The 15955-nt window shown below is 31.3% G+C and overlaps 1 protein-coding gene across 1 annotated transcript in view; it reads left to right on the top strand.

The window, feature by feature from the left end:
* Window positions 1–15955, top strand: part of LOC142317914 (fatty acid synthase-like) — a 75487-nt gene that overhangs the window by 13509 nt on the left and 46023 nt on the right. Inside the window, exons 3-4 of the mRNA XM_075354453.1 lie at window positions 2024–2176; window positions 8364–8471. Of these exons, the coding sequence (XP_075210568.1) occupies window positions 2024–2176; window positions 8364–8471 (261 nt within the window). The remainder of the gene's footprint in view (window positions 1–2023; window positions 2177–8363; window positions 8472–15955) is intronic.

Consider the following 15955-nt stretch of genomic DNA (forward strand, 5'->3'; position numbering starts at 1 on the left):
TTCAGATAAATCATTAAATGAACAAACAAGAAAAACTGAATAGTGAACACTGTTGAGTTATTGAAGTACGATAAAAAATTATTATGAAAATTAATTTTTCATAAAATATACTTTTCCATTGAAAAGTACCTTTGATTCTTAATTGATCATGTTGTCTGGAAACAAAATATTAATAACAGATGAGGTTTTATTTTGTTACTTTTGTATTCATATGCAAGCATTATAAATGATTTGAACACCTGGCTTTACCTGTGAAATACTGAAGTCCCAGAATTGGATTTTTTAAACAGCCATTAAGTAAATAACACATTGTTAGATGGCTCCTTTGTATCTGAAGTTAGGTAGTTTATTGCAGCACATGATTTATCTTATCATTGTAAAATTGTTGATCAGTTATGTGCAACTTATATCCTGGGTAAAAATCTCTTGAGAAATTGCAAGAGGAATTAGTTGTCCATTGTGTGAATTAGCTTTGAAGTATCCCTTTTAAGTGAACTTGTTAGTATTGTTTGCTTCTCTCTGAGAATAGATCAACCCTATAGAGAGTAGTGAGAAATTCATTAACCTTACCTCTGATCCCTTCTTCTTTGAGGTTGAATATTCCATAGGTATGGGCTTAGTTAGCCCCACCAGGTCACAGGAAGACCAACTATTAATAATTCTCATTTCCTTACATCATCAGTATGCATCTCTGAAAACTAAGGAACATTCTATCTCAGAAAAGATGGAATCAGGGATAAGGGAAGAAATTTCTTTTGTTCTTACCCAGGATAGGAGTTGCACATAACTGAAAAACAATTTGAGTCAACTAAGACTAACTACTAACTAATTAAGAGTGATCAGCTGAATTATTTGCTACAACAAATTGCTTAACATCAGATAGTAAGGAGCCATCTAAGAAGGTGAGCCCTCACCATTGCCAAAATAACTTTTAGGGATATGAAAGTATCCAACTGAATTATAAATTGTTCAGTCAGACATTGGAGGAGGATCATTGTTCAGTCATTGGAGGGACTGTGGCCACATTATTCAAAATGAAATAGTTTAATTATAAGTCAAAAGGTGGATCTAACAGAATTACAAGTAAAAAGGTGGATTTAATGTTTAACAGAATTCAAAAGGAGTTTGAATTTTTTCAAACATTTGAATTAGATACACACAATGATAAAATGAAATACACTTGATTCGGATCCAGGACAATTTTCTATCACATTTTAAATATGTGTCAATAATAATCAATAACTATTAAACGGATGGTTAGATTTCTATGTTTAATATACAAGCTTTTAGCCCATTCCAGCTAAAGGAAAAAAAAATAATCAGCTTACTAAAAATAGCATAATTATTATATAAAAATTAAATATTGTGGTTCATATATTATGATATTAATGACAGTAATTTGATCTCGTAACTTTAGTTTTGCACTTTATTTAATCTTATTTGTTGTTCTGTAATTCATAACAATCTTTTAAATGGAGAAAGTCATTTGGCCACAAGTGAAAAAGAGATAAAAATGCAAATAGCAATAAAAATTAATTGCTCGTTGCATTGTTCAATCATTCTTAGTTTTATATTGTTGTCCTTTATAGTTGTAAAAGTTGTGGCTTACCATAAATTTAATTTTAATTCAATTTAATCTGTTGCAGTTGAAAATAATTAATTTTAGTTTTAGCATAATTCATTAAGTTTATAGTAATTTTACCCCAAAAATAGTAAATATAAAAATATGTATTACTATTCATGAAAAAAAAATTTTAAGTAACAAAAATATTAATTTATACTCTAACAAGTAAATGAAAATATGCAATATTTTGTAATCAAAATTTTTTAATAAATAAGCTAAAGTAAAACTAAATAATTGAATTTAACGACATACTATGCAAATACTTAGAAATATCTTTCCTGAAGATCTTTTTAGAATTGCAATGCAGTTTTTCCTTCAGTAATGTTAAATATATTAACATTCATCAACGTTAAAAAGCATAATTTTTTAACTGATCTTGATGCAATCTTATCATTTAAGGAGTAAATGGAACACCTCCTGCATTAGGAAAAGCTCGTGACGTGGAAAAATTTGACTCTGCATTCTTTGGTATTCATCATAGGCTGTCAAATTTTATGGATCCACAAAATCGTCATATTCTAGAAAGATCATTTGAAGCCATCATTGACTCAGGTATTATTATTTCATAAAAAAAGTTTATTTCTGCTTTTTGAAAGAAACTGCTGGTAAAATAAGTACTGATAAATGCATGTAGGATTCATTTACAATATTATAAATAAAACTAATTACAAAATTTAAATATTCAACACCTTCTTAACAACCTCCATAAGCTCAAAAACTAACCTTTAACAACTTTTTTATATTGGTGATCCTTTTGGAAAGAAAAACAGGTGTAGCCATGATAACAGTTTGACACTGTAAACACCATCTTAATTTAAATACAAACTCTTGATGTCTCTTGCTATCAATAAATGCTTGTATACATTCATCAGTAAAATATTTTACCATTTCATGCTACCTCAGTTGTTATCAATTTTTATGATATGATAACTTAAATTATACAATTTCAATTCAGTAATATTGTTTGTTCTTGCAATTTTATTTGTGGAAACACTTATAAATATCCCATCATCCTAATACCAAATTGTGAAAAGTAAGAAACTTCACATTATTTTGGCATAAATAATGAACTCTTTAGGGCTAAAAGTTTGAGTCCACTTTCAATATGAACATTTGTATTTACTCTCACAATGTCCAGTACTTCCAGTATGCAAATATGAAAATTACTCAATTACACCTTCTGCAGATATATATATATATATATATATATATATATATATATGTATTGAAACTAACTTAACACCATTCAGGGAGTTCTGCAAAAACTGAAACAAATAAAAGTCTAATGGTGCCAGGTCCAGGTTATAAGGAAGATCCATTAAAACCTCCCAGTCTACTTTTCTCAATATCTGACAGGTCATTAAAGATGTATGCAATCTGGCATTGTCAATGTGTATACAACACCCTTTCTGTTGACCAGTTCAGGCCATTTCTTTTTTGAATTGCTAGGTGCAATTGTGCTAATTGTCTGCCTGATGGCAGCAGCTTGATGCACAATGCTCTTCCAAATACACAGCATAACTTTCCTGGGCATCAGTGTACCACAGACTGTGAAGCTATTCCTCACTTTAACGACAATCTTTTTACCTCTTTGTTGTCATAGGTTATCCACTTTTCATCATTCATGATCAACCCACTTTAGAAATGCTTGATAATATTACATTTCAGTAGATATTCGTAGATAGAGATTTGATCGAGTAAATTTTTCTGAATCAGATCATGTGGCACCAAAACATCTGGCTTCTTTTTGTAGCCAGCTTTCTCGAAATGGTTTAATACTATTTGGTGATGTCATATAAGTGTTACATTTAACAATTCTGAAACTTCAAATGAATTTTCTCATGGTTAGTGAGCGAATGATAAAACATTACTATAGAGCTGATAAAGACTATTTTAATAAAATTGTTCAACTACACTGGCAATGACCTTGAATGGCAGCAAAACATTTTGAACTGCTTAATAAAGTTATCTACATGAAACTAACAAATTTATTTTATCTCATCTGTACATTAGAATACATTACAGCTTGTTTCAAATAGCTGTGTGTAGGAATCCCCTGATCCTAAATAAACTTTGAAAAATTTTCATTGCCCAAGAAACACTCAGCCCTACCATGCTGATATACACATATTTGTCACTATTTGCAGGTTTTTAGTCTTTACTTAAGAAATATTTTACTGGTTTGATATATCTCTCACATATCTGTTTTTACTTTTTTGTAATCTTCTAATCTCATTTCATTTATTACATAAACATTTTCAAGTTATTTGCTTTGTGTATTTTTATTTCATCTTCCATTACAGTTTTAATTTCTTATGTTTCTTTCTGTTTATAAATTAATTCTGTATCCTTTAATAAATGACCGACCGACCTAGTGCTGCTAGTAAGAACTTCACATTGGTTTCTTTTATTTATGTTAAAACCTGCTTATTTGAAATTTCAGTTTTGTGAATTCGATCCTTGGATAATGCTTTTTGGATATTAATTAACTTTTGTTTGAGCAAAATTATTAACTTTTTTTTAAGGGTGAAACATTTTTAAAGGTGTCTTTAAACATTTAAAAAGATTGCTTTTCCCTCCTTATACATTTTTAAATTAATCATGTTTGTTAAGGAAACTGTGGAATTATATAATAATGATCTCAATGCACACAGTATAATCAAAGATGTTATTTGTATATCACATCTATATTATTTACAGTGTTTCTATACTGTACTCATAGATTTCAAATATTTGAAGATGGTCTATATTATGTGGGTTTGAAATACTTATGTACAAAATAGATTTCATAAGAGTAAATTCGAAAACATTTAAATAAATTTTTAGTATAAGTAGAGCTTTTCTAAGTAGATGACAGCTTAACAGGAGTGATTTAATGATTACATTCGGTTCTAATTTTATTTGAATTGTACAATGACTTCGACCAACATTCTATTTTTGTTTGCTGTACTTATTACAAATTACATGAAACATTTATTTTTTGTATAAGCATTGTTTTACTGTTTGTATTGTTTTCAAATGCTACTTTATTGGTGTTATTTTTATTTGTTGTATTCATTTGTTTTTTTTTTTTAGATTTAGTAAGCTACCAATAGGGTAGTTGACTTTTTGAGAAACCGGTTTATATTATGTCTCACAGCCTATTTTATTAAAATATAGACGTTATAACACATAAACGATCATTTACACGATGCATTTTGCATTTTTATAAACCAATTAAAATTTTTGCTCCAAACTGTCCTGGCCTCTCGTATGAAGTCACACCTTACAAAACAATCAGATGTTTAGTGGAGTGTTTCAGATGTCTCGAAAATTACTAAGTGTAAATGAATTAAAAGTTTTACAAGTACTGTGTAGTGCCTCAGTGTGAAAGTACTACCATTAAAACTCCAAACAAATAGTTTATTTAACTGTATACATGTTTATTTAACAAACTATACAATTTAGCATGAGCTTTATGTTCCGGGCATATTTTACATTTGACTGTACATATTTTGCCATCACACTTCGGCTGCACGTATCTTACAACATCATCTCCAAACGATGATCTTGAGGACGTAAAATCAAATTTATTCTTTAGTATAACTATTTAATTAACAGATACGTTTTTCTTCTGACAACTAAGCTCAAAAACAATACGGTCAAAATCCGTTAGGAACCATTACACCACGATCACAAAACTGTAAACAATGAATGCCTGTTTTATGTCTTTATAATGACTAGTCAGATATTAAAAAAAATTTACGGCTATTCACATATCATCCAATAGTCTATCCATTTAAACATCTTAATCCTCGGCTTTTAATTAAGGAAAAAGAAATAATAAAAAAATGTTCATACTAATCACATATGTCATAGAAAAAACTTATAAGGGTGACGGATAACTGACCACTCTCTAAGGGTAACTCAGTAATTGTATTTCTTATTGATTAATGGTACAGAGTGCAGCAGGATAATTTGTTGATTTGAATTAGACCCCAGGAAGCGAGGTTTGGCCGTTAGAGGGTACGGATGGTCTCATTCGAATGGGTGGGTTGGGAAGTTTTTTCTCCCTTCTACTTGGGTACTGAAAATGTGGTGGACGAAGGAACAGCGCGCGTTTGCCGTACAGGCTTACTTTTCTAATGGTCGTTCGATCGTCGTCACGAAGCGAGCATTCCACGCACACTTCATGATTGCCACCCGAGCTCATGATCCTGATCGGCAATCGATTGTTACGTGGGCAAATACATTCAGGAGAACTGGCAAGTGTTGAAAAGAGAAGATCAGGGGAACGATCCGTAAGATCATCCCCAAAACATCAAGTTGGTAAGGCAGTCTTTTTTTGCGATCTCCTCGGTGCTCGGCACGCAAGCATGGGGCTGCCTTTTTTTTTTTTTTGGCAGGGCTTGACGAAATGAATGTTGGGGATGTATTGTTTCAGAAGGATGTGAAGCCACGACCCAGACGGTGAGAACTACAAAGCGTGTTTTGCGGGAAAACTTCCATGGGCGTCTAATCTCTTTGAGGAATGATCTTCAGTGGCCCGCGTGCTCACCCGATTTAGCCCCTTGTGACTATTTTTTATGGGGGTATCTAAAATCCCTCGTGTACACTGATCGTCCAAGGACCCTTGCTGAACTGAAGGAGAATATTACCAAGCAACAGCCAACATACACCTTGCTATGCTGGAAAGAGTCGACCGACGCTTCCAAATTATGGTAAATCAGTGTATCGCCGGTGGGGGGCCCTACTTGATGGATAAAATTTTCAAAACAATGTAAAAGTTAATTTCCAGTGTAGTAGCATATGGTGAAAAAATAATTACGATACTCATAACATCTTTGTTTTTATTGACCCTTCAAATCAGCAAATTATGCTGCCGCACTCTGTACAATGTTATAATTAATATATTAGGAAGACCCAAAAACAATAGGAAGTTGAATTTGGTGCATACTTGATGTAGTTGGGCGATATGCCTATCACTGTCACTAGCCAACATAATTCTCAGGCAAATTCATTGCTGCAGGAAGATTATTACTGTTCTTGCTTTATTCAAAAATGTCTTCCAGCAGCACTGGCAATCCTTAAGATAGTTAATACTAAAGAACAAGGATTGTGTGTAAAATTTTGTTTTCTTTTAGGAAAACTGTGCTGAAATTGTTTTAAATCTTAAAGAAGCTTTCAAAGAAAACGCTTTAAGTAAGACACAGATGTTTGAGGGTTATTCTTCTTTCAACTGATACAAAAATCCTTAACCTATTTAGTTCAATGACTTGTCCCCTTCAAAGTAAGCCCCTTCTGATGTAACACATTTAACCTAGTGATGTTTCCATTATTAGAAAAATGTTTGAAAGTAATTTTTAGTGAAGACCATAAGTCCATAAATGTCCATTTCTTTTGATCTCTGCTATCCTCAAATCTCTCAACTTTAAGTGAAATTTTAAGCTTAACAAATAACCAAAAATTGCAGGGAGCTATGCCTAGGGATTCCATCTTTTATCAAGTATCTGTAGATGACTTGTAATGCATGGTCTGAAGTGTTGTAATGGTCGCTTTTCCAGTTGGCATTTTCACAAATCTGTGGTCACTTGCGTCAAACAGCATATCTTAGCCAATGAAGAACAGTTATGTAGTACTCTTTATTGACAGTTTGTTTTGATGAACATACATGATGAATCATGCCTTAATGATCAAAAAACAGTGTCAGCATGAGCTTCACATTGCTTCATGATTGCCTAGCTTTCTTTTGCCATGGAGAACTTGGAGTTTTCTAATGGGATGACTGTGCCTTTGTCTCAGGCATAACCTTGTTTCTGAACTGTGTTGTTTAATAGAACATTTCCTATATCAAGTTTGTGTAATCAAAATACAAAAATCACCTGATTTATGTTGTTAATTTTTTATTATTTTTTTATAAATATGGTAGCTTATTGTTATTGGCTGGCAAATTAGTGTAGTGGTTAGTATATTGGCTTATAGATCAGTTGTCTTGAATTTTTTTTCTGTCAAACTAATTCTTAAACATTGTTTTAAGAAGAGTTGATGAAATTCACTGTTTTTAAAATGAACAAACTAAATTTAAATGAAATGTAGCATTCAACCAGAAAAGTAAAGAATACTAATGGGGAACATCCCTTAAATACCCTTGTAGCAATTCCCTTCCCTTTAAGATTACTAATATTGCTTAAAATATTATTATTTTCTTTAGAGTAGTAAAGGAAATTTCTTAATTTAAGAATGGTACAATTGTCAAAGTGCAACATTTTACATCACTGATGAAGGAGATGAAAACTACTCTGAAAAAAATCTTGAAAATGATTATTAAAGAAATTCTATTACAAGTATTTTAAAGAAATTATATTTTATTTAAGAAATTTTTATTTCTTTTTAAATTTCTTTCTCAATTCTTTTTAAAAGAAATTGTTTTTTAAAATGTTTAATCACTTGTCATAATTAACAATGAAATATATTTTAATTAATGAATTAATTAATTTTCAGTAAGATAATCTTTTAAAAATCTGGCAAGTTGTTATTGAGCAGTAACAACATAATTATATTAAAATTATAAGATTATAACCTTTACATAGCAGTTATGATTGATACAAGAAGGTTTTTCTGATAAAGATTGTGTACAAAGATACTTTTTTAAACAGATGTATTTATTACTGAAAATACTAATTTATTAAGGTTATACTATTTTTAAATATATTAATTTATATGTAGTTTATTATTAAGCAGTTTTTTTTGTTCCATTTAGGTTATAATCCTAATAGTTTAAAAGGAGGTAATATTGGAGTTTATATTGCTACATCTTTGAATGAAACAGAATATTTTCTTATAACTCAGAAGATTCATGATGGATTTGGTATTCTTGGATTGAGTAGAGCAATGTTACCAAATCGAATATCTTACTTTTTTAATTTTAAAGGTTAGAAAAATATTTATCATTTAAATGGTATTCTTCTAATTATTGTTAAAATTAACAAGTGTTAATAAGATGGTTAAAGTGATTTTATTAATCTTTTTTGGGGGGGTTAGATTATTAGGTACTCAGAAAGAAGATATCTGGAATTCTTTGAAATTTGCTGCTTAGCAGAGCTTAAAAATCAAGGAACTGGTAAAATCACTAATCATGAAGTAGACAATTTTTTTTAAACATGTGATAAAAAGGAGGAACATTATTTTGTCACACACTGAAGTGTCATAGTCTTCTGAAATTCATTCAAATAAATAATAGATGACTTAAATTACAGGCTACCTTCACAATTTCTCAGGCAATTTAGGTGATTCTCAACCACCGTGCCGCGGCACATTAGTGTGCCGCCATAAAATGTAGAGGGCGACAAAGCCACACAATTTGATTGGCCGGAGCTTCAAGGAGGCGATGGTAGAGTTCATTATCTGTGACATGTGTTGCATATTGAAAGAGTTGCCAATTGTCGATGTGCAAACTAGTTTGTTTGTTTTTATAAATATACCCAGTTCCGTTTTAAATACCAATGTTTTTTTTCAACTTTGCCTTTTTGAATTTAATAGGATTTAAGATACGTACATCTACTCATATTTTTCATTCTCGTTTCGGGTTTCATATTTATATATTTGTATCTTTTGAATTATTATTTTTTTTAAATGTTAAAATAACAAAATCGTAATAAAAAAATCGAAAAAATGACGGCGTCGAAGAAAGTACAAAAAAAGAAAAAAAACCAGTAAATTCAGACTGTATAAGTAAACCTTGTAGAAGTAATACAAAGTATACATGTAATCGTCAATACACGGAGGATTATTTGAACTTTGGGTTTAAATAATGAGGAGTCCATGTGAAAGTCAACCTATTCCTCTTTGTGTCATATGCGAAATAACATTGTCAAATAGTGCAATGGTACCAAGTAAATTAAAACATCACTTTTATATTAAACATCCAATCTTATATCAAAAGATAAAAATTTCTTTCAAAAATTATTATCAAAACAAGCCAAATTTTTTGAAAGTTAAGTGTTTCAGTAAAGACTTAGATTGTTTCTTATGAAATGTGTGAATTGACTGCTTTAAAAGTGACACGTTATGATATAGCCGAGGAAATTATTTTATTGTTTTTTGAAAAATTGTTAAAACCGTGCTGAAGCACGGGTTTTTCTTTCCAAATTGACAAAGTATAGATATTTCTGGAAAAGCTCAATTAATGGCATTTGTTCGGTATGTTTATGATAATGAAATAATTAATCAGTTTTTGTGTTGTCGAGAATTATCTGATTATACCACATGACAAAATATTTTTTGTACAATAAATTCATATTTTGAGCAAATAGATATTTCGTAGAATTTCAAAGATTGTGTTCCATGTATGACCGATTCGATAAAAGGATTTGTAACGATTCTAAAACACCAGAATCCAAATATTCTATTTACCCATTGTTTTTTACATCGATAAGCCCTTATGACAAAAGCTTTACTAGATGATTTGAGAATAGTTTTTGATCAAACAACTACTATGGTTAATTTTATTAAGTCAATGCCATTAAGAAGTCGACTATTTACACAATTATGCAAAACTATGGAATCTAAACACAAATTTTTACTATTGCATACTGAGGTGAAAAATGAATTAGGAGCTTTTTTTGAACAAGAAAATCTTCCTTTTTGTGAATTTATTAAAAACAAAATACGGCGTGTTAAATTAGTATACTTGTCAAACATATTTACTGTTTTTAATATCCTCAATGCAAGTATGTAAGGACAAATGAAAATATTCTAAATTCAGCTGATAAATTATTATGATTCCCAAAAAAAGCTGGATAATTAAAGCTGAAAATTGTAATTTAGATAAATCTGAAAATATCCCAAAATACTGCTGGGACAAGATAGAATCAACAGTAGTCGAGCATTTGACGTTATTAGGAAAACAAGTGGAAAAATATTTTCCAACACTGCAATGGAAAAATATGATCGGATAAGGAATTCATTCTTAATGAACGTTGCATCCGTTTCTGATTTGACATTGATTGAAGAAGAGGAATTCATTTCTTTATCGGAAGATAGAAACTGGAAGTTAAAACATTCTTAAATGTCAATTGATGCTTTTTGGATATCATTTCATAAGATTTCCCACTAGTCCCAGACAGAGCCTTAGTAATTTTACTACAATTTTTGACGTTGAATTCATGCAAATTTGGATTTTCAGCTTTAACAAACATAAAATCGAAAAAAAGATCTAAACTTGTTAACCTTTGTGTGCATAATAAGGTATTCGGGTGCCCACCAAGGTACACTTTTATATGTAACTGAGTCAAAAATTTAATTTTCATTTTGAGCTCTCAGATAGTCGTTATTTAACAAAATTCTAAATAATAATGCGTTTAAACATAAAAAAAAATTATTTTTGCAAAAATAATTGACTTTAAATTATTTATACTCCGTGGGCATAACCGGGTGCTCACTATAGGAAAACTGGAGTTTGATTGAATTATTAAACTTTATTAAGCTTTTTTTATCAATTTATTCAATTTGTATACGAGGTGTGTGAGAAAAGTAATGAGACTGACTTTTTACTTAACAAAGTTTTTATTTTTTACAAACAACAATACTATCCTTTTCAAAGTAGTTCCCTTGGGCACCTACACCAGCGGAGTCGTTGTTCCCACTCCGGGTAGCAGCGCTGGAAGGCTTCAATTGGTAGGGCTTTTAACTGGTCGGTCACAGTCTTTTGAATGTTCTCCAGAGTTCCAAAATGACATCCTTTAAAGACATGTTTCAATTTCCGGAAAAGGAAAAAGTCACAAGGACTCGAATCAGGTGAACAAGGGCGTTGGGGAACAGTAGGAATGCGTTGTGAGGCCAAAAATTCCCTGATGGAAATGGCCGTGTGTCACGGGGCATTGTCATGATGACGCATCCACTTGTTTGCTATGTCTGGTCTCACGCGAATCACTCTTTTCGTGAACCTTTCAAGGATAACTTTGTAAAACACTTAGTTGACAGTTTGTCATGGAGGAACAAATTCTTTATGCACGATAACCCTACTGTCAAAAAAGCAAATCAGCACGGTTTTAATGTTTGATTTGCTCGTTCGACAATTTTTCGGTCGAGGAGATGACGGAGTGTGCTACTCTTCGCCTTGCCGCTTTGTTTCAGGATCGTACTCAATCATCCAGGATTCATCACCTGTGACACCACGATTGAAGAATTCTTGGTCGTTGTCAATCAACTCAAGAATATCAACGCACACGTTTCTTCGATATTCCTTCTGTTCCGTTGTGAGGTTTTTCGGCACCAATTTCGCACAGACCTTTCGTATATCCAAATCGTCTGTCAAAATTTGATGTACAGTGAAAGTATTTAAATTTAACTGTTCACTCATCATCCTTATTGTTAAACGACGGTCTGATCTCACAAGAACCCTCACACGCTCAACGTTTTCGTCAGATTTTGAAGTTGAAGGTCTCCCTGAGTGAGGTTGATCTTCAACGTGTTCTCGGCCTTCCAAAAATGATTTGTGCCAGCGGAAAACTTGTGCACTTGATAAGCAATGTTCCCCATAGGCCTGTTTCAACTTTTCAAAGGTCACACTCGCGGATTCCCCAAGTTTAACACAAAACTTGATTGCACAACGTCGCTCCAAATTCCGATGATCCATTTTCGTAACACACAACTTCACTGGCGCTGTCAAAAATAATGTGTTGACTGAACGGAGTTGAAACTCGTATGTGGAAGGGATGAACAAACCGGTCTAGCGCAGACCGGTAGACACAGGGTTGCCAGTTCGCTCGCAGTGTTACCAATCTCATTACATTTCTCACACACCTCGTATGTGGAATCAATTAATTATTTATAAATAATAATGAAATTTATGAAAGTTGTTATAAAAACTCCTTCATATATTACATTCTAGACATTTAACAGAATTTGATGAATGCTCATCTCAGACAGGTTTATCGCATTTGGAGCAACTGTTTCTTGTTTTTCTGATTACCTGTTTATAACAGATATGGCAAGAACCAGTGACTTTTTTCCTTCCTGATGCATCTCGTATCGCTGATGGACCTGGAGTAGCTTCCTCAGGACTTAGAGACCTTCCGATCACACACTTAATAACAATCTTGGTATTATAATGTCTCATTACATGCAAATTTTGACATTTACTCTCAATCATTGGCTTTGCAAGTTATTTGCTCAATTGGCGCATAAATAGCCTCTGTTGATTGTTTTTTTTTGAACCACCTTTTTATTTTCGTAATAAATGAGATAAGAAGCGAGTGAGCTGATGTCTACTATATTGAAAAATATTACTAGTGGCCGTCTCTAAGTGCGACATTATGTAGTATATCTACTAAACATTTAGTCCATGGTGTCGACACCAGCTTTTTATTTATTGCAATAAATAATAATATGAGGCTTTAAGATCATCATTCACAGCAATGTCGAAATGCATTGTTGATAACAAAATTACGGTTTTATTTTTTTCGGTACGTATGAGCACAGAATTACTTTTTCATAAAAACCAAAGTAGAATATACTTCTCTTGATTTATTTGGAGCCATCTCTCATGGAATATAAGGTTTATTTTTTCAAAATACCAACTATAGTTAGGTCCATGAGAGAAAGTGTTTGGCAACAGGTAATATTGTAAAAAAATTATCCATACAAATGTTTCTTCCACTGTCTTGATACGTGGCTGCAAATTCTTTCACAACTCTTTCTCCTTGATTTTTTTTCTGGAGCGTTACCTGTTTTGCCAGTGTAAATGATGCCTTGTAAAGGGTAAGCATTTTCAGTATCGCAAATCCACCAAATTTTTATATTTAATATTTGCATTAATCAGCACTATAATATGGATATTATTTGAAAAAAATATTGGGAATAAGACACTGTATGAAAAATTTAAGAAGCAAAAGCTAGTGATGCTATGATTCTGTATTTTCAGGTTGTCTAGTAGCCACAATCTGACTGTAACAACACGTCTGTTTGAATACAGAACATGACTATCACTGATGCGTATCTTCTGAGAGATCCTTCCTAAGAGATTGAGGAGGGGACTTGATTTTTCCTTTTTAAAACCCAAAGCAGTTGCCATCATTTGAAACTAGCTGTGATCGCGCATTTAATGCGGCAGCCTTGAAAACCCCACTTTCTCAAACCTGTTCAAAGGTTTATTTATTGGAAAACAATCCAAATACATATCTCACATCTTTATTTATTTGAATAAACTATATTCGTTAAGAAAAAATTACGTTAAGAAAGCGATTTGAATTGCCAGAATATTTTAAAAATTGAAAAAAGAACCAGAGGTGAGCACCTGGGTACTCCGGTCATGCAACAACGTAGGTAAAGTTGATTATGCACACAAGGGTTAATAAGGAAAATGAACTTGCATTGTCTTTTCTTTATTGAAAATAAGTTTCATTGTCTTTTTTACAGCCTAACATAAATGAAATAATAAAAAAACACCAACCTCAAATCTCTCATTAAAATTCAATTGTTGTGTAAAATTGTATTATGTATGTACTATGAAAAATACCAATAAACACAGTGATCTTATATAAAACTGATTGTTAACTTTAAATTATTGTTCAGACTACTTAGGTGTGCTACAAAATTTTCAAATATTAGAAGGTCTCAACAGAAAAAAAGTTGAGAACCACTGATTCTAATTAATAGAATAACTAAACATGGCGCGTCATGTGAATTAGGTTCATTTCATCATTAATAATTTTTTTTTTACAATCTTGAAATGTAATTTTATTATGAGAGGAATCTGTAATAACTGTTTATATTATGAAAATACTACTACAACTAAAAAAAATGAATTGAATTGATGTTGACGTTCTCTAATTATTGTGTAATACTTTTACATGTGTTGAATCTGGTATAGATTTTTACACAGTTAATTATTAAACTTTTATTCTTCTTAAGTTATATAGTGTTTTAAAAATAGTTATAAAAAACTATTGGACTTATAGTTATAAAATTTGTATTGGATTTATTAAAAAGGACAAAACTACATAGCCTGACATGAGAAATCATATTCTGAGTCATTGGAGAACACTGAAATTTTTTGCCTGGTGTGTGGAAAAAGCAGCAGATATCTATGGTTTATCTCTCCAAACTCTGCAAATTGTTTGTAAGAATAAAGGAACCAAAATGAGTTCTTATGAATAAAGATGTTATTTTTAAACTTTAGATAGTTTTCATGGAAATGTGGTGAGAACTGTAAACAATTTCTATTGGTTTGAGAAATCAGCACCATTAACAATTCATATTATTATAAAATGAAAAGAAAGAATTAATTACATATCTAGTCTGGTGTTATTTTATTATAATATAACAATTTGGCTAGTGGAACAAACATATTTATAGATGGCACTATGCATTGTTGTATATAAATTGTAACAATATAATTCAACTCATTTTGGAAATTTAAAATAGTTCTTGAAAGTATTTGACAGAAGTTAAATGGTTTTACATAAATATGTATAATCTGTATAATAGACAATATAAAAATATTTTGAAAGCTTCAACGTAGATTTTACAGTAAATAGAAAATTTCATTGCTTAAAAATTTAAACACAGATATACAGATGAGCCACTGAAATGGACAATTATAAACATTTACTCTTTATGGTAACGTTTAGTCACAATAGATTCTTCTTGCTGTATAAGTTTGTTAAGATAGAGCATTAAAAGGATGAGTCACTTGTGATTGTGATCAAATGGTGATTGTTTTATGGCTAAACAACAGTTGTTTTGATTCCATTTCAACACTCATCAGAATGATGTGGTGCTGTCACTCCATGCCATTAAAATCTGGATGTAGAATTTTAAAGAAACTGATTTGGTACTGAACAAGTCCTTCTGGTAAATGAAGAACGTATGTACTATTGAAGACGTGGATGCTATAAGAGTTTCAATGCTACAATGCTCTAAATAGTCTGTCCATCATCATTCAGTTTATCTAATACTAGTATTTAAAAGTTTCTTCATAAGGATTTACTTATTCATCCATATAGAGTTCAAGTAGTGCAGGCAGAATGGCATTAATCATTAGCTGTCTGACTTTTTATCATCAACTTTTGAATCTTATAAATGTTATTCACAATATGCTAATAAATGTTGGATCATCTTTTCACTTATGTGGATGTATGAATATGTTTAGTATTTGGCAATAAACATTTTTAATGAAATGCATCAAGAACCATTGCACAGTACCAAAGTCATCATATGGTGTGCAGTAACATCCTCTACAATAAAGGTCCATATTTCTTTGAAAATAATGACAAAAATTCTATTTATATTACTGTCACATCAAAGTGTTGAGACCATATGTGTAAATAATCAAGAAATTTTCTCTCTTCA

Source organism: Lycorma delicatula, chromosome 1 (assembly GCF_047948215.1).
Source record: "Lycorma delicatula isolate Av1 chromosome 1, ASM4794821v1, whole genome shotgun sequence".
Classification (NCBI taxonomy): domain Eukaryota; kingdom Metazoa; phylum Arthropoda; class Insecta; order Hemiptera; family Fulgoridae; genus Lycorma; species Lycorma delicatula.